Source organism: Cololabis saira, chromosome 1 (genome assembly GCF_033807715.1).
Source record: "Cololabis saira isolate AMF1-May2022 chromosome 1, fColSai1.1, whole genome shotgun sequence".
NCBI lineage: Eukaryota > Metazoa > Chordata > Actinopteri > Beloniformes > Belonidae > Cololabis > Cololabis saira.
In genome coordinates, this window is record NC_084587.1 from 47,052,877 (window position 1) to 47,076,085 (window position 23,209).

Consider the following 23,209-nt stretch of genomic DNA (forward strand, 5'->3'; position numbering starts at 1 on the left):
TTCCCCATCACTCAACAGGAAGCACAGCCAGATTGTACGAGGGTACGAGGGTGTAGTCATGTCACCGTTAATATTTATGACTGTGACAGAGAACTATGCATCCTATATGCACTCATAAGAGGACTGGACTGAAAGAGACAAAGACTGTGAAGGATTTAGTTATTTTTATTTCTGTGTCAGTAATCGTCGGGTGTTTCTTTTGAAACATGAGCAACCGAAGATTAAAATAAAGGATTGGTCATAACTTGACTAATCTCACTCATGTGTGACGTCTGTAGCGTTGCCCCCGCCAGGACGTCTGCGGCTCAGAGCATCTGCGTGCGAGCAGCCAGGGCCTGCAGCACCTTGCTCAGCGCGTCTCTGTGCTCCGGCACCTCCTCACACAGGCGCTGCAGGATGCTGCTGTTCCGCTGAAGCCGCTCCGTCTGGCTCTGCAGGGCGGCCTGCACCCTCTCACTGCTGGATGAGGCCTCGTAGCTGCCCTGGTGCACGGCTCGCAGCCTCTTGCTCCGACTCTGCAGGGTCACTAAATAGGCAAAGACCTGGAGAGAGATGAAGGGGGGAGGGATGCTGAAAGAGTGCAGATTCTGTTCACAGAGGACACGGAGGTTGTTATATCTGCTATTTTTGAATTGGGGGAGTGGTTTCTGTGACGGGAAACTCAGTAAATCCAGTCGTATCGACGTGCCCCAGGAAAAAGGTTTAAAAATAAACATGGCCACCACTCCTTCATTAAAGCTATTGTGCAACGGTTGCTCAACGACGACTGTACATAATCAGATCTGCCACATGATTGACAAACACACCTGTGTTTTTGGTCTGTTATCTACAGTGGGGCAAAAAGGTATTTAGTCAGCCACCACTTGTGAAAGTTCTCCCACTAAAAAAGATGAGATATACCTGTAATTTTCCTCATAGGTTCACTTTAACTATGAGAGACATAATGGGGGAAAGAATCCAGGAAACCACATTGTAGGATTTTTACTGAATTCCTGGGTTAAATAATGATTTGGTCTCCTACAAAGAAGCAAGACTTCTGGCTTTCACAGACCTGTAACTTCTTCTTTAAGAGGCTCCTCTGTCCTCCACTCGTTTCCTGTATTAATGGCACGTGTTTTAACTGGTTATCAGTATAAAAGACACCTGTCCACAACCTCAAACAGTCACACTCCAAACTCCACGATGGCCAAGACCAAAGAGCTGTCAAAGGATGTGAGAAACTAAATTGTAGACCTGCACCAGGCTGGGAAGACTGAATCTGCAACAGGTAAACAGCTTGGTGTGAATAAATCAACTGTGGGAGCAATTATTAGAAAATTGAAGACATACAAGACACTGATAATCTCTCTCCATCTGGGGCTCCACGCAAGATCTCACCCCGTGGGGTAAAAATGATCACAAGAAACGATGAGTAAAGATCCCAGAACCACACGGGGACCTAAGACTAAAGTAACAAAGATACCATCAGTAACACACTACGATCAGGGAGTCAGATCCTGCAGGGCCAGGCGTGTCCCCTTGCTTAAACCAGTACATGTCCAGGTCTGAAGTTTGCTAGAGAGCATTTTGATGATGCAGAAGAGAATTGGGAGAATGTTATATGGTCAGATGAAACCAAAATAGAACTTTTTGGTGGAAACACAACCTCTCGTGTTTGGAGGAGAAAGAAAGCTGAGTTGCATCCAAAGAACACCAACCCTACTGTGAAGCACGGGGGTGGAAACATCATGCTTTGGGGATGTTTTTCTGCAAAGGGACCAGGACGACTGATCTGTGTAAGCGAAAAAATTATTGGGGCCATGTATGGTGAGATTTTGAGTGAAAACCTCCTTCCATCAGCAGAGGAAGATGAGACATGGCTGGGTCTTTCAGCAGGACAATGATCCAAACACATCGCCCGGGCAATGAAGGAGTGGCTTCGTAAGAAACATTTCAAGGTCCTGGAGTGGCCTAGCCAGTCTCCAGATCTCAACCCCATAGAACATCTTTGGAGGGAGTTTGTTATGGCTAGTGAGTGTGACCCAAGCGCACAGCAACGAGGAGACGTAAGTTTGGTGAAGCCCGTGGGCGTATTTATTTAAGAGGCCAAAAGCAGTGATGAGGAAGTTGGAGTGGGGTGTGGGCTCCGCAGGTGACCGCAGCTCAGCGTAGAAATCCAGAGAACATACGTGTAGACAGGTGAAGCTCTGGCGAGGAATGAAGTGCAGACTGGGTCTTTATACTGGCAGTGGTTGATTGTAGATTGGCAGGCTGGTGTGAAGATTGGTGAGGGACATCAGGTGTGCTGAGCTGAGCCATGGAGCAATCAGTGAGGGGGGAGGGGTGGATGTGAAGGTGAAGAGGAGCGAGCCGTAACAGGACCCCCCCTCCGAGGGGCGCCACCTGGCGACCGTCCGGGAGCGTCGGGGTTAGCCCGGTAGAAGTCCCGCAGGAGAGAGGGATCCATGATGAGCTTCCTGGAGATCCAGCAGCGTTCTTCTGGGCCGTAACCCACCCAATCCGCCAGGTACTGGAACCCACGACCCCGCCGCCGCACCTTCAGCAGCCCTCTAACAGTCCACTGGGGATGACCGTCGACCATCTGAGGAGGCGGAGGGGCTGGGGCGGAGGGCATGAGAGGGCTTGAGGAGACAGGCTTGACCTTGGACACATGAAACACGGGATGCACATGCTTCATGGAGACCGGAAGCTTGAGACGCACAGCCGCTGGACTCAGGACGTGGTCAATCTCGAAGGGGCCGACATACCGCGGAGCCAGCTTCCTGGAGGATACCTGGAGCGGTAGATCGGCAGAGGAGAGGTAGACCTGTTGTCCGGCCTGGTACACCGGTGCCGGAGTGCGGCGACGGTTGGCCCCACGGCAGGAGCGCTTATTGGAGCGTACCAAGGCAGCGCGAACCTCCTTCCACACCCGCCGACATCGCCGGAAGTTGGCCTGGACAGAGGGGACAGAGGCCTCAGACTCCTGGAGAGAGAAGAGTGGGGGTTGGTAACCCAGTGATGCCTCAAATGGAGACGTCCCAGTGGCGGAGCAGGTCAGGGTGTTGATTGAGTATTCCACCCAGGGTAGATCCTTGCTCCAGGAGGTGGGATGGAGAGCAGAGACGCAGCGAAGGGCAGACTCCAAACTCTGGTTGGTCCGTTCCGCCTGGCCATTGGTCTGTGGGTGGTACCCTGAGGAGAGGCTTACAGTGGCGCCGATCTCCCTACAGAAGGCTCGCCAGACCTGGGACGTGAATTGGGGCCCCCGGTCAGAAACAATGTCACTGGGAAGTCCATGGAGCCGGAATACATGCTGGGTGAGGAGTTCAGCCGTCTCAGCCGAGGACGGGAGCTTAGGAAGTGCTACCAGGTGAACAGCCTTGGAAAACCGGTCCACTACGGTGAGAATGACGGTGTTTCCATGGGAAGGGGGAAACCCGGACACGAAGTCCAAGGATATGTGAGACCAAGGACGACTGGGCACAGGAAGAGGACGTAGAAGTCCAGCTGGTGGCTGATGTGACGCCTTGGCTCTGGAGCAGGTGGCACAGGCAGCGACAAACTCCCGGACGTCAGCTCTCATGGACGGCCACCAAAACCGCCGGCTCAGGAAGGAGAGGGTCCGTTGGAATCCGGGATGGCAAGCAAACTTGCTGGTATGGCCCCACAGCAGCACTTGAGACCGCACCGACTGGGGAACGAAGAGGCGGCGAGGAGGACAGCCGTCCGGCCCGGGTTCAGCATGTTGGGCCCGTTTGACCTCTGCCTCTATGTTCATCGTGACCACCCCTATGACACGAGAAGCAGGGATAATGGGCTCAGGCTCGGACGAGGACTTCTCAGGTGCGTAGAGTCGGGACAAAGCATCAGCCTTAGTGTTACTGGAGCCAGGTCTGTAGGTAAGGATATAGTTGAACCTATCCAGGAACTGTGCCCATCTTGCCTGACGAGAGTTAAGGCGCTTGGCAGCCCGGATGAAGGTTAGATTCTTGTGATCAGACCAGACAACTGTGGGCTCCTCCACGCCCTCAAGCCAGTGGCGCCATTCCTCAAAGGCTGCCACCACGGCTAGCAGCTCTCTATTCCCGATATCGTAGTTCTCCTCTGCTGAACTAAACCGACGGGAGAAGAAAGCACAGGGGTGTAGCTTCTGGTCCTCTGCTGACCGTTGGGACAAGACAGCCCCTATGCCTACCTCTGAAGCGTCTACCTCCACTATGAAAGGCCTGGAGGGGTCAGGATGGAGGAGGACTGGGGCTGTGGTGAAGTGCTTCTTGAGGGCAGCAAAGGCGGCGTCGGCAGAAGGTGTCCAGATGTAGGGACGTTGAGTAGAGGTGAGTTGAGTAAGGGGGGCAGCTATGCGGCTGTAGTTCCGAATAAAACGGCGATAGAAGTTTGCAAATCCTAGGAAACCTTGGAGCTGTCTGCGGGTGGTGGGTTGAGGCCAGTCGACGACTGCTTGAACCTTGCGGGGGTCAGGACGAATGCAGCCATCCTCAACAATGAGTCCTAGGAACTCCACAGAAGGTGAGTGAAAGACACACTTCTCAGCCTTAATGAAAAGGCGGTTTTCCAAGAGGCGTTGAATGACCATGCGGACATGCTGGACATGTTCCTGGAGGCCCCGGGAGAACACAAGGATGTCATCCAGGTAGAGGACCACGAATACCTCTAGCATGTCCCTGAGCACGTCATTCATAAGAGCCTGGAAGACTGCAGGTGCGTTGGTGAGTCCAAAGGGCATGACCAAATATTCGTAGTGTCCACGGGGGGTTTTGAAGGCGGTCTTCCACTCATCCCCCTCACGGATACGCACAAGGTGGTACGCATTCCGGAGGTCCAACTTGGTGAAGATGGTAGCACCAACGAGGGGTTCGAAGTTGGAGCTCATGAGGGGGAGAGGGTATTTGTTCTTGATTGTGATGTTGTTGAGCTGCCGGTAGTCTATGCAGGGCCTCAGATCCCCACCCTTCTTCTTGACGAAAAAGAACCCTGCTCCCACCGGAGATGTGGAAGGGCGAATAAGACCCTCAGCCAGACAGTCATTTATGTAACGGTCCATAGCCGCCTTCTCAGGTAGAGAGAGATTGTAGAGGCGACTCACAGGAAGTTGGGCGTCAGGACGGAGCTCAATAGCACAGTCGTAAGGTCGGTGGGGAGGAAGGGTGCAGGCGCGTTCCTTACTGAAGGCCACTGCCAAGTCGTGGTACTCAGCGGGAACCTTGGTGAGATCAGGAGGAACAGGACTGGGCCGCTTAACCGGGGAAGGCGTCTGGGCGGACCGAAGGCAGCGGGCATGGCAGGGAATGCTCCAGCTGAGAATGCGGCCCGAGCTCCAACAGACGTGAGGGGTGTGGAGCTCCAGCCAAGGTCTGCCTAAGATGAATGGCATATCAGGAGAGTTGATAATGTAGGGGCGGATGTTTTCCACATGGTTACCAGAGACCGTGAGGGTGAGTGAGTCGCACCGGTGGGTGACGGGCCCCATAGGGTGTCCATCCAAAGCGAATGCTGAGAGTGACCTCTCCAGAGGTGCAATGGGGAGACCCACCTCCATGGCGTAGCGATGGTCAATAAAGCTCTCATCAGCCCCAGAGTCGATCAGCGCCGGAGTGGTGAGCGTCCCTCCCTGCCAGGCAAGAGTGACAATGAACCTGGCCTTACTGGAGAGGGACTGGGGGTTAACCAAGCGGCTCACTCGGAACCCCCGAGCGGGTGAACCCTGTCTTTTTGACTGCCGAGCAGAGGAGGCTCTGGAAGACAGGATTGGGCATGAGTCAACAGAGTGTGCGGAGCTAGCACAATACATGCAGAGCCCCTGTAGTCTCCGGTGCTCACGTTCTGCAGGAGTCAAGCGAGCTCGTCCCAACTGCATAGGCTCCTCTTCAGCAGCAGAAGTTGAAGAAGTTGAAGGGGAGACCTGGACAGGCCGATCAAGGCTGACCGGAGGTGGAGCGAGTGGCCTGGATACATTACGACTGTGGTGAGCCCTCTCTCGCTTGCGCTCCCGGTGACGTTCATCAAGAGAAATGGAGAGGGAGATAAGCTCGTTCAAGGTACTAGGCCTCTCTCTACCGGCTAAGGCGTCCTTCACAGGCTCTGCCAAGCCCCGCCGGAAAGCACTGAATAATGCGGCCTCGTTCCATTTGCAGCGAGCTGCAAGGATGCGAAACTCTGTGGCATACTCTGCCACAGAGACAGAACCCTGCTGGAGGGCGGAAAGAGCTGAATCGGCATCCTGCCCATGGACATCATGATCGAAAACAGTCTTAAATTCCTCAATAAAGGCTGCATAGTCTTGCATATAGGGTGTAGAGCCCTCTCGACTAGCCATAACCCACCGACGAGCCTGCCCCGTGGTTAGATTAGCAATGTAAGCTATGCGAGCAGTGGCAGTGGAATACATGCTAGGTTGTAGATCAAAAACGTACTCACACTGCATTATGAACTCCCGACAGAGAGCGAATGACCCATCGTAGAGAGCCGGAGCAACAAGATGGGGCTCCCGTGGGGGAGGCGTGTCTGGCTCAGGGACTAAGTTGGGCCTGGGCGCTGGAATCGGAGGAGCTGAGGACGGAGCGGTCTGTGCTATGAGAGCGGCGACCTGGTCAGTGAGGGCCTGGACTGAGGTGGCGAGACGGCTGACCTGGGTCTGCTGGGAAGAGGTCTGGGCCTGCTGAGCACTTGAAACCGCTTGGAGATCAGTCTTCATGTTTGCAATGACCGTAGAGGCCTCAGATAGCAGACGAGAGTGTTGAGCCAATTTAGCCTCCTGGGCCTGAAGCGGGGTCAAGGGCGGAGTCCTATCCGTCATGCTGGCTGGGTCACTTTGGCCAGAGCTTACTGTTATGGCTAGTGAGTGTGACCCAAGCGCACAGCAACGAGGAGACGTAAGTTTGGTGAAGCCCGTGGGCGTATTTATTTAAGAGGCCAAAAGCAGTGATGAGGAAGTTGGAGTGGGGTGTGGGCTCCGCAGGTGACCGCAGCTCAGCGTAGAAATCCAGAGAACATACGTGTAGACAGGTGAAGCTCTGGCGAGGAATGAAGTGCAGACTGGGTCTTTATACTGGCAGTGGTTGATTGTAGATTGGCAGGCTGGTGTGAAGATTGGTGAGGGACATCAGGTGTGCTGAGCTGAGCCATGGAGCAATCAGTGAGGGGGGAGGGGTGGATGTGAAGGTGAAGAGGAGCGAGCCGTAACAGAGTTGAAAGTCTGTGTTGCCCAGCGACAGCCCCAAAACATCACTGCTCTAGAGGAGATCTGCATGGAGGAACGGGCCACAATACCAGCAACTGTGTATGAAAACCTTGTGAAGACTTACAGAACACGTTTGACCTCTGTCATTGCCAACAAAGGGTATATAACAAAGTATTGAGATTAACTTTTGTTATTGACGAAATACTTTTTCCACTATAATTTGCAAATACATTCTTTAAAAATCAGACAAAGTGATTTAGAACCTGATTTTTTTTTTCATTCTGTGTCATAGTTGACATTAGGAATGGGTGATATTTTACCGTTCACAATAAACCGTCAAAAAAATTCCTCACGATAAGAATTTGTCAACTCGCGGTAAAAACGATAAATTCCCGTTGATGACGTTGTTGTGTAAAACTGATTTATGGTTCTGTGTTAAATCCACGCACAACGTACGGGAGGGAGGGAGGGAGGGAAAGAAGGAAGGAGAGGGGAGAAGGAAGGGAGAAAACAAGGAAAGGAGGAAGGAAGGGAGAAAAGAGGAAGGAAAGAAGGAAGGAGAGAGCAGGAGGGAAAAAGGAAGGAAGGAAGGAAGGATGGAAAGAAATGAGCCTGAAAGAAAGAAAGAAAGAAAGAAAGAAAGAAAGAAAGAAAGAAAGAAAGAAAGAAAGAAAGAAAGAAAGAAAGAAAGAAAGAAAGAAAGAAAGAAAGAAAGAAAGAAAGAAAGAAAGAAAGAAAGAAAGAAAGAAAGAAAGAAAGAAAGAAAGGAAGAAAGAAAGAAAGAAATGAGCCATAAAGAAAGAAAGATAAATTCCCGTTGATGAGGTTTTTGTGTAACAAACATGGCGGATCTGAGAGCGAAATAGATTTATAGTTAAAAAGATGGAGTTGAATTGGTATTTTTTTTATCGTCATTTTTATCGTTATCGGGATAAATGCCAGAAATGATCGTGATACATTTTTTAGTCCATACCGCCCATCCCTAGTTGACATATACCTGTGATGAAAATGACAGGCCTCTCTTATCTTTTTAAGTTGGAGAACTTGCACAACTGGTGTCTGACTAAATACTTTTTTGCCCCACTGTACAGTATGTGAGATGTCAGGAGGTAGAATGTAATCTTCACAGGAGATGTTTGTCAAGGCCCAGTGCTCCTTACTATTTCCTTGGTACCCTGGAGGTCCATCAAGTCCGAGTCCATGTTGTCCTTGGTGCTGGATAGTTGTATCAGCGACTGCTTCTCCTGCTCAATCCCGTCTCTCAGACTGTCCTGGCTCCTCCCGAGCTCTCCGCACGCCTGCACACACTCTGCCACATGCTGAAAGCAAACATCAGATTCATTGCAGCGGGCTGTTTGCACTTCTCAACGATGCACGGGCCGCGTCACCTACATCGCATGTTTTATCGATCTTGTGCTGCAGGCCCTCGTTGAAGCGCTTCATCTCCCCCTTTATATTCTTCTTGGGCGACGTGCGGGCCATGGCGTCCTTGCGCTGGGTGATGTGCTCCCAGGTTTCCACGACTGCGTCGCTTTCCCTCCCCAGACTCTCCTGTTGCTTTTTCAGCTGTTCGATTCGCACCTGCACAGACGCAACCTCGACGAGTTCAGCCCATAGACACTCATGCAAAAACATACGTCACCAAATAAAGGATACAAATCATTCTATGGCTTGTGATACCTCAAAATATGAGGAGGGTGAGCCCAAGATTCAGGTAAGTCTACACACGGCACGCCACTCTGGCGATGACCCTAATCGCAGCCCCAGCTGTTTCCTTCCACACACCAACCATCACAGGTTCATTTCTCCACAGCTTTGAGTCACGTCTTGTCTGCTGCAAGACATCTGGATGCTCTGAAGTCCCTGGGTCAGATACTGTTTTGGTACTTTATTTATCCCGCTGCAGTTTTGTTCACTTCAGTGGTTTAACTAGGGGTGTCAAATTAACGCGTTAATTGCACTCAATTAATTACAGTTATGCGGTATAAAGAAAAATGGGCCAATGACATCTGGCATAAACCGAAACTTAGAACTTACCGGTTGATGAAGAGTACTTATTGTCCTGAACCTTATGCGACTTTACCCCTGGATAGATCAAAAAGATCATTATGTGCTCAATTGCGAACTGGGATTCTCCCTCTGGCCATAGAAACAGGTATAACTCTGTTCCTGAAGAGGAAAGATTGTGTAGTGTTTGTGATTTAAATGTTGTTGAGGGTGAACTTCATTTTTTGTTTTATTGTCCATGATGAAGCCAGGCAGCTTTTATTTCAGAAAATGCAAGATTTGAAACCTGAGTTGTTTTGGACTGAGGATGATGCTAAGTTGGAATGGTTTTGGTCAGAGAGGAGGTTTTCTCTATAGCTACCTTTATAACGAGAGCCTGGAAACAGAAAGGACAAATTATATGGAAACCGAGAAAGGATCTGTAATTTGATCTGTAATGTATAAGTGGAATTTATAATTTTGTGTTTGTGTTTTTGTTTGTACGCAGCTGATGTTTGTTTGCTGGCGTAGTGTATATGTGTCTTTTTTATTTATATATATATATATATATATATATATATATATATATATATATATATATATATATATATATATATATATATTATTATATAATTTATATTATATATATATTACCCTTATAGGCTGGTACCTTAGAGGTGTATGACACATTAATAAATAACCATTCATTCATTCATACAGGCATATGTAGCCCATTATGTTTTTTGTTCACTTAATCTATTTTTTAATCTCTAACTTTACTTTTTCTGTTTGCGAGTTGCCTTTATTATGAAATCTGTGTTTGTGCGGTGGCCTTCTTGTGCTTGAGTTGTGCGGAAAAACAATGGTCAGTCACCCTTTAAAGTGGACACTGATTGGCTGTTGCTGTGTGTGGGCGTGGTTAGTTACGTTGCTAGGCTCCCATTGTAGCTGGACCGGTGAGGGGGAGTAGCGGGGGAGAGAGGTGAGAATGGAGGAGCATGTGAACGTTGTCGGTCCAGTGAATGGGGAGTTTACGTTTCTAAAACGCCCAAGAGGACCTTTGATAAAGGTAGAGTGAAATGTGTTCTTTGTGGAAAGGACTTTGATCACCACCGAAGCAGCTCAAGTTTAGTTACCAAATAAACCCAAAGCAGCCGGTCGCGAGCGCAGCTACAGCAACGATGTTGCCACAGCAACCAAACTGGAGGAGAGCAGCGCGCGCATGCGCACGTCTGCGACAGAGAGGCTGGCCAATGTTGTTGCCAAGTGGATGTAAACAGCTAGGACTGTATCTGTTCAGCAGCTCTGTTAAACATACATAAATTACTTTATAAAGCCACTTTTTTGTTGTTATATTATTGTTTCCACAATAATGTAATGAATTCAAGAAAAACACCTTAAGTTGAGGGCTTTTCTCAGAAATTTTTAGGTGAGATTAAAAAAGAGATTAATTAGATTAATTACTGTATTTTCTGGACTATAAGCCGCTACTTTTTTCATAGGTTTTGAACCATGCGGCTTATACAAGCTGTGGATTTTTCTTCCACCGCTCGGGGCGCTCTAACCGGAATTAGAATCAAAACTAAGACAAAATAAATGCAAAGAAGAATACGCTACTTCTTCTTTAGCAGATAGAAGTAGGTAGAAGCAGATTTCAAACAGATAAATAGATAAATAAATACCGGTTATTTTCTCTTGGTTCTGTCCTGTTTTAATCAGCAAAGTTGCTGCCGTGTTAAAAGACAGGGAAAGGATCTATTTACGTACATACATGTACATCATTTACAGTTCAAAATCCTTCTGTACATGTAGTAAATATCTAATCTAACAACATAAATATCTGCGGCTTGCATATCTTATTTTTAAATAGAGTGCATGCAGCTTATATGCAGGTGCGGCTTATAGTCCAGAAAATACGGGTAATTAAAGATCTTAATTAATTAATCACTAGACAGCACTAGGTTTAACAGTAAAAACAGACAGTTGGTCACAGTTCACAGTAGCTATCATCCCCGTGATCGTGGCGTTCACCTCCATGCGGTGTATTTCATTTTTCATCTGCCTGATCTCGTCCTGCCCCATGTCCACGATGGAGAAGGTTTCCTCTAGAATCTGGGCCTTCTTCTCCCAGAGCATGAGCTGCTGCCTGCAGGCCACAAGCACAACGGCATGAGACACAACAGAGGACACATGCAACCAAAAACAAGCCTCCTGCTTTGTTTCGTGGGCTTAAGATACAAACGTTCGACCAGAAGTGCAAATTAAACCCGACTGACTCAGACTCCACCAGAGCGTTGAGGAGCCTCTCCTTTTCCTCCTCCACCTTCTCAAGGTTCATCTGCATGTTGATGGACTCCCACTCGTCATCCTGAAAACAGAACATTCATGTTAAACCATGATGGATGCTAGAGTGCGGGAAAGTGCAGCGTTGAAGTGGAACCGCGGCGTGCCTTGATCTTCTGAAGGTACTTGGTCTCCATGAGGGCGTGGTCCTGCTCCAGAGCCAGGCTCAGCTGCTTCTTCTCACTCACTAAGCTGCTGAGCTTCAGCACGTCTCTGTTCAGCATCGTCAGCGTCTTGTCCAGCTCTGCCTCTTCCCGTTCCTCCAGCTCATTCTGACCTGGTGGGGTTCAAGTCTCACTCAGAGTGGGTCCACCATGAGCACACAAAGATGTTTGTTAGGATTTTATGAAATTGTTCAAAGGTTTGAAGGGTTTTTCTATAAGATTCTACACTGGTGGTTACTCTCAACGCAGGACAACATCCTGGTTTGTATGACTAGATCAGGGGTCGGCAACCCGCGGCTCTAGAGCCGCATGTGGCTCTTTAGCGCCGCCCTAGTGGCTCCTGGAGCTTTTCAAAAATGTTTGACCTTTTTTTTCTTTTTTCTTCTTTTTTTCTTCCTTTTTCCTTTCCTTTTTAATCTCGACATTTCGACTTTTTTCTCGGCATTTCGACTTTTTTCTCTACATTTTGACTTTTTTCTCTACATTTCGACTTTTTTCTCAACATTTAGACTTTTTTCTCGAGATTGTGCTTCAACGTTGATCTCGACATTTGACTTTTTTCTCGACATTTCGACTTTTTCTCGACATTTCAACTTTTTTCTTGACATTTCAACTTTTTCTGGACATTTCGATTTTTTTTCTATACATTTCGAATTTTTTCTGGACATGACTTTTTTCTCGAAATTTTGACTATTTCCTAGACATTTCGACTTTTTTCTCAACATTTCGACTTTTTTCTCGAAATTTTGACTTTTTTCTCGAAATTTTGACTTTTTTCTCGAAATTTTGACTTTTTTCTCGACATTTCGACTTTTTTCTCAACATTTTGCCATTTGCCTTATTTCTAAGGCTTATACAAGACTTTTCATTTTTGCAGCCCCAGACATATTTGTTTTTTTTTGTGTTTTTGGTCCAATATGGCTCTTTCAACATTTTGGGTTGCCGACCCCTGGACTAGATTGTTTAGCTGAGTTCTTCTTTAGTTGAAGACAAAGAAGAGAAACAGTTGTTTAAAACTGATAGGTTCCATCCTGTTTTTCTCAAAGTTTTAGTGATCTTAGGTATTTGCTGAGTTAGCATATCAAGTAAAGAAACAATCTGATGGCTATGGCTGAAAGTGTGACATGTTTAGGATTCTTTAACCCCAGATGTTTTCACTGATAAGGTTCAACCTGTAACATAAAGAACCCCTCCTTTTTTAGTATAAATATGGCTGGATCGATGACCACAGTGGCTCTCCTACCTTTGTGGTTTGAGAAAGGTGCACCTCCGGCTGGAAAATATTGTGCATGATATAATAAAGCTTGTAATAACTTTGATTCTGTTCACTGGTTTTCTTATGGTGCACCAGACAAACAAACACGCAGATCTTTCATGTTTATACTGTAAACTACGCCCTGCTGTGGGATAGAGGCAGACTTTTAGACTTTAAACTTATTGGACTAGTGTCCAATATCATTATTGACTCCTGGGTTACTTTGATTTACTTCTCGTGTGTATGTGTGCGCGCGTTCATACTCTCAAAGCGGATTTTGCTCTGCTGCATCGCGATGTACTCCGTCTGCAGTTTGCTTATCTCCCTGTTTTTGTGCTCCATCTCCTGACTCTGCGTCACCAGCACCTCCTGCTGCTTCAGCCAGAGATGCAGCTTGCTCATGATGTTTGCTTCCGTCGCCTCAACCTGAGCCATGGTTTCTTCCGCCTTCACCTCCAGGGGACTCAGGTCCTCGTGCTGGGAGCAGGAACACACAGACCATGAAGGGAGCCCGCTGTTTTCACGTTTGACTATCGTGGTTGTTTCAAATGCCTCCCCCACTCTCTCACCCCAGTTTTGGCCTGGATGTGAGCCAGCCTCTGGTTGTAGGTGCTGATTGTCTGGCATTTCTGCTTGATGAGTTGGGTCATTGAAGACATCTGGCTCTCGCTCGTGGTCAGCGACTTGTTGCACTTGGCGAGCTTCTCTTCCAAGGCCTCCTGGGTGAGAGCCAGGATGCTCACTTGCTCCTCCACCTGTTGGCTCTCCAGTGTTGCTGACATCAATTCGTTTACCAGCTGCTCCAACCGACAAATCTGAGGAGGGATAATGAGAGCCACGGAAACATGAATGATCTCTTCATATGCTCCCCCATGTTTATTCAAGAACAACCATCGGATTCATGCTTTGCAGCGCTGAATGAAACCTTTTCAAGGTTAAAAAACCCCCAAAAAAACCAGTGATGCTATAAATTACAGTCAAAGAAAATTAAACACACAGAGCCTGAAAGCTAAAGGCTTTAGCAGAAGGCAACTGGACGTTTCATAGTTCTCTCGGCCTATTAACAGACTTTTACATTTTTCTTAGGGGCTAAAACGTAACTGAAACCAGTTTTATATTAGTTTTATATTAGAGTTGACTATGTGGAGCTTTTTTAAGCAAAACGTGGCTTCTGCTTCCACAGAACTGGATAAGAACAGATTTATTCATGAAAAAATAGTTGTTAGAAACCGGCCCACAAACTTTCCTGGTTTTGAGCCTATCAGCAGTCATTTGTGCAACATTATATAGACTTATGACAAGTTACCAGAGATCCCTGGACAAACTGTCCTTTTTTTACACTTTTTGTACACATACAAAGTAACATCCCTTCCTGTTTGTCAATAGTTACCCCATACACACATAATACTGAAGTAGAATGACATTAATTCAAAACTGCTTTGATTTATGTTGTTTTGGTCCCGAATGAAAGCTTACACTCGTCCCCATTTAGTAACATGCCGAGGATGGAGTTGTTTTTGTTACCTTTGCGTTCTTTAGGCTGGCCGTCTTGCTCATGAGGTGCTGGCAATCCTGCGCCGCCTTGCTGTGTGACAGCTTCTGCTGCATGTGAGTCATGATCTTATCCTCCAGCTGCAGACGCAAGCCGCTCTCCTTCTCCAGCCACTTCCTCTGATGCTTCAGTTCCGCCTGGTGTGCTTCAATTCCTTGACAAAACAAAACAAAAATTAATGCTGCAAGCAGCGATGAACGGGCCCTCGCACCCTTGTGCACGTTCAGGCTGCAGTGGAAGCGCTTGTATGACTTGCATGTAGATTCTTCAGGCCTGGACATTTAGCGGATGACACCAGCCACGACTCTCTGTATCAAACCATTCAAAGTTATGGCAGAAAGTAGGAACTATCAGATATCGACCAATCAGATGAAGGGCGGGGCTAATTTGCACTAATTAAGGTGAAGGAGTCAAAACCGAGTCAGATGACACCACCCATGACTCTTTACATCAAACCATTCAAAAGTTATGCCGGAAAATAGGGACCATATCAAATATGGACCAATCAGATGAAGGGGGGTCGCGCTTTCTGGTGTCTATCATCGCCACGGTAACACTTTTGACTGAGAAAAGTAATGCGCATCGTCCCAGGATCTAGACGCACATTTTGATGTATAACACACCTGGGTGCACGTTACGGTTCGGGCCCGTATTAACTGCCGAAGGAATGGCATAAATTGCGCCAAAATTACACGATTAATTCAAAATGGCCGACTTCCTGTTGGGTTTCGGCCATGGCACCAAGAGACTTTTCTTTAAGTTGCGACATGATACAGGTGATGTACCAATTTTCGTGCATGTAAGTCAAACCGTATTGTGGGGCTTGAGGCATGAAGATTTCTAGGGGGCGCTGTTGAGCCATTAGGCCACACCCATTAATGCAAAACCATTAAATATCAAATTTTTCGCCAGGCCTGGCTTGCGTGCAAAATTTGGTGACTTTTGGGGCACGTTTAGGGGGGGCAAAAAGGCCCTCCTTTCGTCAGAAAAAGAAAGAAAGAAAGAAAGAAAGAAAGAAAGAAAGAAAGAAAGAAAGAAAGAAAGAAAGAAAGAAAGAAAGAAAGAAAGAAAGAAAGAAAGAAAGAAAGAAGAAGAAAGAAAGAAAGAAAGAAAGAAAGAAAGAAAGAAAGAAAGAAAGAAAAGAAAGAAAGAAAGAATTCCTACAGATACAATAGGGCCTTTGCACTGTAAGTGCTCGGGCCCTAAAAAACAAAAACAAGAAGAAAGAAAAAAATGTCACAGAAAATCTGAATCATCAGCCGTCTTTGCGTCCTGGACCCACCTTGGTGCTCTTGGCCAGCGTCTGCTCTGTGTCGTTGCAGGATGCGGCTGCAGTGGCTGTAGGAGGCCTCCAAAGCCTCTTGATCAGCCTGCTTCTGACTGACTCGTTTTGTGCGACTGTCACACTCCATTCCCAAACCGTGTCAGCTGGTCGGTGTGAGCCTCGTTTTCCTGCTGCAGTGAAGTCAGAGACTTCTTATGTCCTTCAATCTCTCTGTCCAGCAAGATCACCTGATGTCTGACCGAACTAGAGGACAGAAGCAAAGCGCAAAGTCCTGAGAAGTACTTTAATCTAACACATTACTGATGTAGAAAAATATCCTGCCTAATCCATTTCTGGAAAAGGTCATAGGTCACATGCGCTGGTGGAGAGCTAATCTCACCGTCTGGCCTCCTGCATGGCGCTGAGGGCCTCGTCTTGCCCGCTTATGGCCTTGAGGCTGCTGTTCCACTGCTGCAGCAGCTGCTTATGCGCCAAGAACAGTGTTTCTATGACCACCTCACTCTGAAACAGTCAACAACGCACACGGGATGAGATGGGTGGCAGGTAGAGGCTTCACCTGTTCTGAGCTCACAAGTACATTTCATGACATTGGGAGGAAATAAAGAAAAGAGCGACGGCAGAGCAGTTTATGTTAGTTTTTTTCATTACATTTAGGTTTGGGATGCAGAATCTTCCCAGGTTACATGACAGCACTGAAGGCGGCCAGGGACCGTGATCCGTGTTGGTCAAAAGGCATCTTTTGACTAAGAAGATGGTCAATGTACTCTTGACCTTTCGGAAGGTCAAGAGTACAAGTATAAAACTGTAAACTACCGTACCTGGTTCTGCTTCAGCTCTACTTCAAACTCTGCTGAGCATTCAACAGAGGTTTTTTTATTTTAGTGTGAGATTTGCTGCAGAAAAACAACACAAGTCATAAAGTCATCTGAATCTGGTTCACTTGATATCACGTCGATATAAAAGGAGGGAAATCTTGAAGGGGCATGTGTGATTTATTTATTTAAAATGATAACTGTGTCAAAAGCTCTTTCTTTTCTTCCGTCATCACTTTCTCGAGCCTCTGTGAGGCCTCTGGCGTGGAATAAAGCTCTGCCTGCTAGTTTCTGTGTGGTTGGTGTGTGACGTGGTGACAAGCAGCAGCTGAAGACGCGAGCGGGGCGGAAGTGCACGTTCACTTACAGCAGGAACGGGAGAGCACACTTCCTGAAAGGAGGTGGATATTCCTTCAAATAAATGTGAAACTGATCATTTAGCGAGAAATAAAGCGTGTAGTGTTGCTTCGAAGAGCCAGTTTTCAGCAGGTGATGGAGCTCAAAGTGGAACCAAAGGTGACAGGATTATCAAACCTTGGCTTGTTAGGAGGTCGGAAACACGTCTAAAGAAACATGTTACTTTCTTTTCACTGAATGAGGAAAGAATCATGTTCTTCACACTTTAAACAACTTCATCAGTGAGACCGTCCCCACAAGTCTTAGTTAATTTTTAGTTAATAGTTTAGTTAACTAAACTTAGTTAATTACCTCATAGAGCGCCTGTTTGACTGCACATTTCTCCTCCGCCTGCGCTCTGGCTTGGGCCTCATACGTGGCTATCTGCTGAGTCAGCCTCTCCACATCTGTAGTGAGGCGCTCTATATACAAATCCTTATGACACAGGTGGAATAAAAAAAGAAAAAAAAAAACAGGTACCAATTCATTTTAACGGGAACTGCAATAAGAAACTTGAAATGAGCTGTTTCCAGCGCGCCAGACCTCAGCCTGCACACCTGCTTGAGTTTCTGCTGCTCAGCCTGAGTCTTCTCAGATCCCTGCTTGCGGCGGACGTTGGTCATTGTCTTGACTTTGGAGCTCAAATCTTCACCGACTCCTTGTGTGAAGAGGATCTGCTGCAACACTTTATCTAAGGTCGCCTGAAGCCCGGAAACTAGGAGAAAGGAACACGAGCAAACGTTACCCTAAAACTTCAAACCTCTGGTTTAGATGTGTTAACCAGGTTCATTTTCATTTTATATCCAGTGAGGGTTTAAATCAAATGTTGTTTTGGCAGGAAAGCTCTTGATGCTGGAGATTGTGTATAATAAGATGGTAATGATAATAACAAAAAAAAGACAACATTTTATATGTATTAGTACATTTGTTTGCATTAGTCTTGATTTTTTTCTGATATTTTGTGCAAAATCGCAAAACCTGGACAGATATCTGCTATGTCTGCTGCTCTGCTAGGAGGAGTGTTGAATGGATGCATGCTGCATTGTCCTGGATAAAAGTTGACCAAAGGCTGGCGTGTAGCCTGGTAACATTTTTGTTCAACATCTGGAATATTGGTAAACCTATCAATTTGTTATCACATCTAAAACCCAGCAATACCCAACATGGCTCTGCAACCAGATCTGCTTGTGGTGTTCACTTTCCTCTTCCTCTACCAAGAACCAATGCACTAAAGAGAGCTACGATGTATAGAGCAGTAACATATTGGAATAAGCTTCCGCCACATTTAACCATGATAAACAATAAAGCTGGATTCAAAAATAAATTAAGAAAAGCAGTACTTAGCAAGGAAGTCAGTTTTAGTTAGTTGGTTTATTCTGAAATTCTTAGGGTTTAAATTCTTAGGGTCTGAGGGTTTAAATCAAATGTTGTTTTGGCAGGAAAGCTCTTGATAAAACCCATTGACACCCTTGTACAGTACTTTGTGGACAGACAGGGCAGCAGTCAGACTCACCTTCAGAGCTGACTTGAGTGTGCCAGCTGCTTTTAAGAGAATACCGACTCTTCGTCTCCCCCTGCTGATCTTCTACCTGCAGGTATTTGGTTGTGGCCTCCGCCAGAGCGCAATGACTGTCTTCCAGCTTCTTTCTCTTTGCGGCCATCTGCTTTTGAACTTCGTACAGTTGCGTAAAGTCTTCCAATACATGCTGCTCATGTGCCTTGGTAACTGCCCGCTGTAGTTGGAGGGGGTTCAGATCAGAAAACACAAAATCATTTGCTACAAGTCAAAACATCCCACTCTGCATTTCATTTCCTCATGTCACCCCAACTCAGCAACGATGCTATGACTCGGTAGCAAACCTTTTCCTCCACTGCCAGGTTGAGCTGCTCCAGGCGTCCGCTGAACTTGGCGGTCATCCCGTCCTGGTACCTTCTGACCAGGGGCTACGAGAGACAAAGCATCAGTGAGATGATAGTTGCTGTGCAGGATATCTCTGTAACATCTGTAAACCCAGCGTCCAACGTGTGTCTCTGCAGGAGGCACAGCGGTCTTTGTGCGCTCTAAACACAGTTTACATGGGACACAGTTTTCAAAAGACACAACCAACGTCTTCTGTTAAATCAATAAACACTAGAAAGGATTACTGTGTATCTGGAATGCAGCCAATACCACGTGGTCTCTGAGGAGCAGGAAGATGTAAAAACGTGAAATACTGAGAGATTTCAAGATTAGCTACGGACATGATCCAAGTGAAGAATGGTCAAGCCGTCCTCATCCTCCTCTTCATCCTCCTCCTCTTCCTCCTCTTCCTCCTGATCGTTCATGTCTTCTGGAGAGCTCTGGCTCGACAGGTGAGCCGTCCACGTCGGCGCCGTGTGAGCATCATCTCCTTGTGCTGAGGAAAAATTGCAAACTGAAAGTCATTATTTGGTGAATCATCAAATAAAAATGCACACAATTGTGCTGAACAAATTACATTCCGTAAATATGGAAGACTTGTGGGAGTATTTTTGCCTTTTTTTCAAAGTGAGACTATTCTTCCAGTGTTGTTTTCCACCCTATCCAGTCCCAGCGCACTCACACAGCAGAGCCGCACTGGAAGGTCAGCCTTTCCAAGCTTTAGTGCAACTAAACGCCTTCATCATATCTACAAGCAACTGATCAAACCTACTCCTGCTTGGTACGCTAGAATGCTGGGGTTTTGACACAGATCGGCCATTTGAGAAACTAAAATCCAGAAATGATGACTTCAAAAAGTCCACGTTTCTGGCTTCATAAGCAGAGTTGTGATAGAACATTGCATAATTTTGTTGGACCAGTTTGCAGCTCTGATGGATCATGATTGGTGATATCTTTCTTTAATGTTCAACAGTAACTGCACTTTTAATGGCTTGGAAGCATGATGTAAAGCTGTTTTAGAAGTACCCTATATAAGACTAGACTGGCCAGACTTATCCTTCTGATTAGTTTAGTTTAGTTTAGTTTATTTTGCACATACAATAAAAAATAACATCACACAAATAAGTGCAGTTAAAAGAAACTGTGCAGGGAGGAGCGAGAAAGCCAGTAGGCTTATGAGGAGCCCCCACCTAATAACATTTAACAATAAAGTTATGAGGATACAACATCATAAAATAAAAATAAATAATACATCATAAAAATTGCATGCATAACATGAATGAAAATAAAAAATGACTGTAGACCTATGATCACATGATCATGAAAATATGAATATTATGCTGAACAAACTACATTGTTGAATTAAATGTTCTCTTGAGCGACTTTTGAAAATGGATAGGGACCTACAATTGTTTGCAATATGGTACCAACTATTCCAGACTTTGACACCTCTAAATCTAAACAAAAATTAGCTTCTAGATTCCAGACATTTAGGCGGATGTAGGGCGAGGGCCTGCCGTGTTGAGTAGGAATGAAATTGAGAGTTTGTAGCGAAGTATGACCTAAAGTGATCCGGTACATTTCCTTCTGAGGAAAATATCTTGTAAAGAAAAATGCATATTTGGTAAGTAAGTAAGTAAGTAAGTAAGTAAGTAAGTAAGTAAGTAAGTAAGTAAGTAAGTAAGTAAGTAAGTAAGTAAGTAAGTAAGTAAGTAAGTAAGTAAGCAAGTAAGTAAGTAAGTAAGTAAGTAATTTGGTAAGTAAGGATTCCTGCTCAATAAGTATAAAGTTATTTGCACGGATCAGATTTCCGTGCTGCATTTGCAGCATCGTATTACTCCCTGTTTCCCAGTTTGCTGTGTTTGGACGGATGAGCGTGTGCCAGACTGCAGACGGATGTTCACCTGCTGCACCGTCACCGGGCTCAGCTTGGGGGACGGCGTCCTCAGGCTCTGATGCTGACATATCCTGAATGATATCACAGAAAGCAAAAAGAAAGGTCTTTGAGAGCAGTTTAATGCTGGAGATTGTGTATAATAAGATGGTAATGATAATAACAAAAAAAAGACAACATTTTATATGTATTAGTACATTTGTTTGCATTAGTCTTGATTTTTACTGATATTTTGTGCAAAATCGCAAAACCTGGACAGATATCTGCTATGTCCGCTGCTCTGCTAGGAGTGTTGAGTGGATGCATGCTGCATTGTCCTGGATAAAAGTTGACCAAAGGCTGGCGTGTAGCCTGGTAACATTTTTATTCAACATCTGGAATATTGGTAAACATATCAATTTGTTATCACATCTAAAACCCAGCAATGCTCAACATGGTTATTGCTGCAACCAGATCTGCTTCTGGTGTTCACTTTCCTCTTCCTCTACCAAGAACCAATGCACTAAAGAGGCTACGATGTATAGAGCAGTAACATATTGGAATAAACTTCCAACACATTTAACCATGATAAACAATAAATCTAGATTCAAAAATAAATTAAGAAAAGCAGTACTTAGCAAGGAAGTCAGTTAGTTGGTTTATTCTGAAATTCTTGGTTTATTCTGAAATTCTGAGTGTGTAAAATGGAATATTTTTTCTTGTTTGGTGCTGGCTGGTTTCAACAATTTAAGGGTTGAATTCCATTACATCTCAGATCGTTTTGGGTTTAGATTTAGTTATGTTTTAATTGTAAGGATTGTATTTTATTGTTTTATGTGTGCAATGTTGGACCCAAGGAAGAATAGTCTTCACTGCAGTGAGGACTAATGGGGATCCGTAATAAATACATAAATAAATGTCTATAGATGCGTTTAAAAAGTAACAGCATGTGCAAAGAAAGCAGATCTTTCTGCACATCAAACCTCTGGAAGAAGTAGGGCAGGAGATCCTGCGTCCTCTGGTTTCTCAGGATCTTCAGGATCATCAGGATCTTCCTCCTCCAGGTGGGAGCGGTGGCCCCGCCCCTCCTCTAGCCCCTCCTCTAGCCCCTCCTCTAGCCCCGCCCCTGGCCCCGCCTCCTCTCCGTTCTCCATTTCACCTGAAAAATCCAACAAACCGTTTAGTGGCTTTTCTCCGGTCGTGTTACAACTCCTGGACTCGTATTAGCAAGTGTCTTTTTTATTATTTACCGGCCTGACATTTATGTTGCTGAAGCAGACAACTCAAAACCCTCGAAACAAAAAGGAAAAACAATAATTCTTCCCACTGCTGCGTTGCGGCTTTTTTTTTTGTTGTTGTCGTGGCTGTAATTGACGGTCAAGAATATTTAACTTATGCCATTTCCCGTTTACATGAGAAACTGAGCGCTTGTGAAGAATACATTAATCGGAATATCGTTAAAATATGACACAATTCCGTTATGAAAACTATACTTACCGAAGCTGAAGTACCGCTTGCAAGAACAGACCGGCGTTGCTAGGCAACCACAAACTTCCGCTGTCAGGAGGAAGCAGAGCGCTCATCACAGAGGGCTGCGGTAACCATGGTGATTGCTGCGGGTGCATAATTTACATGGTTTAGGCAACGATTAAACCAACTGTTGATTTTCCATTATTAATAGGCTTCCCAGGCTACAACATTTGTGTCAAATAAAGTATCAAAAAACGCTGTTTGAATTATACTACATTAAAATAAAATGCAATGCTTTCCAAACCGTATTGTCTGTATTAATAATATAATATAGAAAACACATCAAACCTTCAAAGTGAGAAAATGGACCATTCAGAAACAAACTACAGTGATTTTGGATTTGATGACAGCAGCACATCTTAAAGAAGTCACGGCAGGATGAGGATTAAAACATTCATTATGCTGAATTTAGTGTAGTTTTTGTCCTAGTTTTTCTCTAACGATGTGCTTAATGTTTCCAGTTGGTGAAAGGTCTGGACTGCAGTTCGGCGAGTTTCTTCAGCTGCAAAGCCTTGTTTTTGTTGTGGATGCCGCATGTCGTTTAACATTGTTCTGCTGAAAACTGCAAATCCTTGAAAAATATCTGGATGGTCTTGTCTGGATGGGGCAATAATTTCCTCTCAAATCTGCATACATTGATGTTTCCTTTCCAGGTGAGCAAACTGCTTGTTCCTTGGGCACTAAATACACCTCCATACCATCAGAGATGCAGCCTAAGTGCTGATTACAAGCCAGATGGTCCTTCTTCTCTTTCGTTCAGTCACAGTGTCACAGTTGAGTCAGTGTCCAGTTTCCAAAAGGGATTTCGAGTTTTGATTTGTTAGACCACAGGAGAGTTTTATACTTTCCTTTAAGACAGATAGATGTTCTTGAGCCCCTGCAATGATTTCCATTATAGATAATACCTGTTATAAATGCAGTGCCACATGTCAA

The 23,209-nt window shown here is 45.6% G+C and overlaps 1 protein-coding gene across 1 annotated transcript; it reads right to left on the reverse strand.

Annotated features, from left to right (window-relative positions):
* Window positions 1–177: 177 nt before the first annotated feature.
* On the reverse strand, window positions 178–21,791 carry ccdc40 (coiled-coil domain containing 40). Its single transcript, XM_061718927.1, is given in 19 exon segments — window positions 178–542; window positions 8,341–8,499; window positions 8,573–8,761; window positions 11,198–11,312; window positions 11,443–11,534; window positions 11,617–11,786; window positions 13,192–13,405; window positions 13,498–13,743; window positions 14,453–14,634; window positions 15,005–15,016; window positions 15,721–15,904; window positions 15,906–16,008; window positions 16,145–16,266; window positions 17,286–17,408; window positions 17,531–17,688; window positions 18,487–18,706; window positions 18,834–18,917; window positions 20,712–20,841; window positions 21,730–21,791. Coding segments are annotated over 19 exon segments (2,802 nt in total). The 3' UTR covers window positions 178–305.
* Window positions 21,792–23,209: the final 1,418 nt, after the last annotated feature.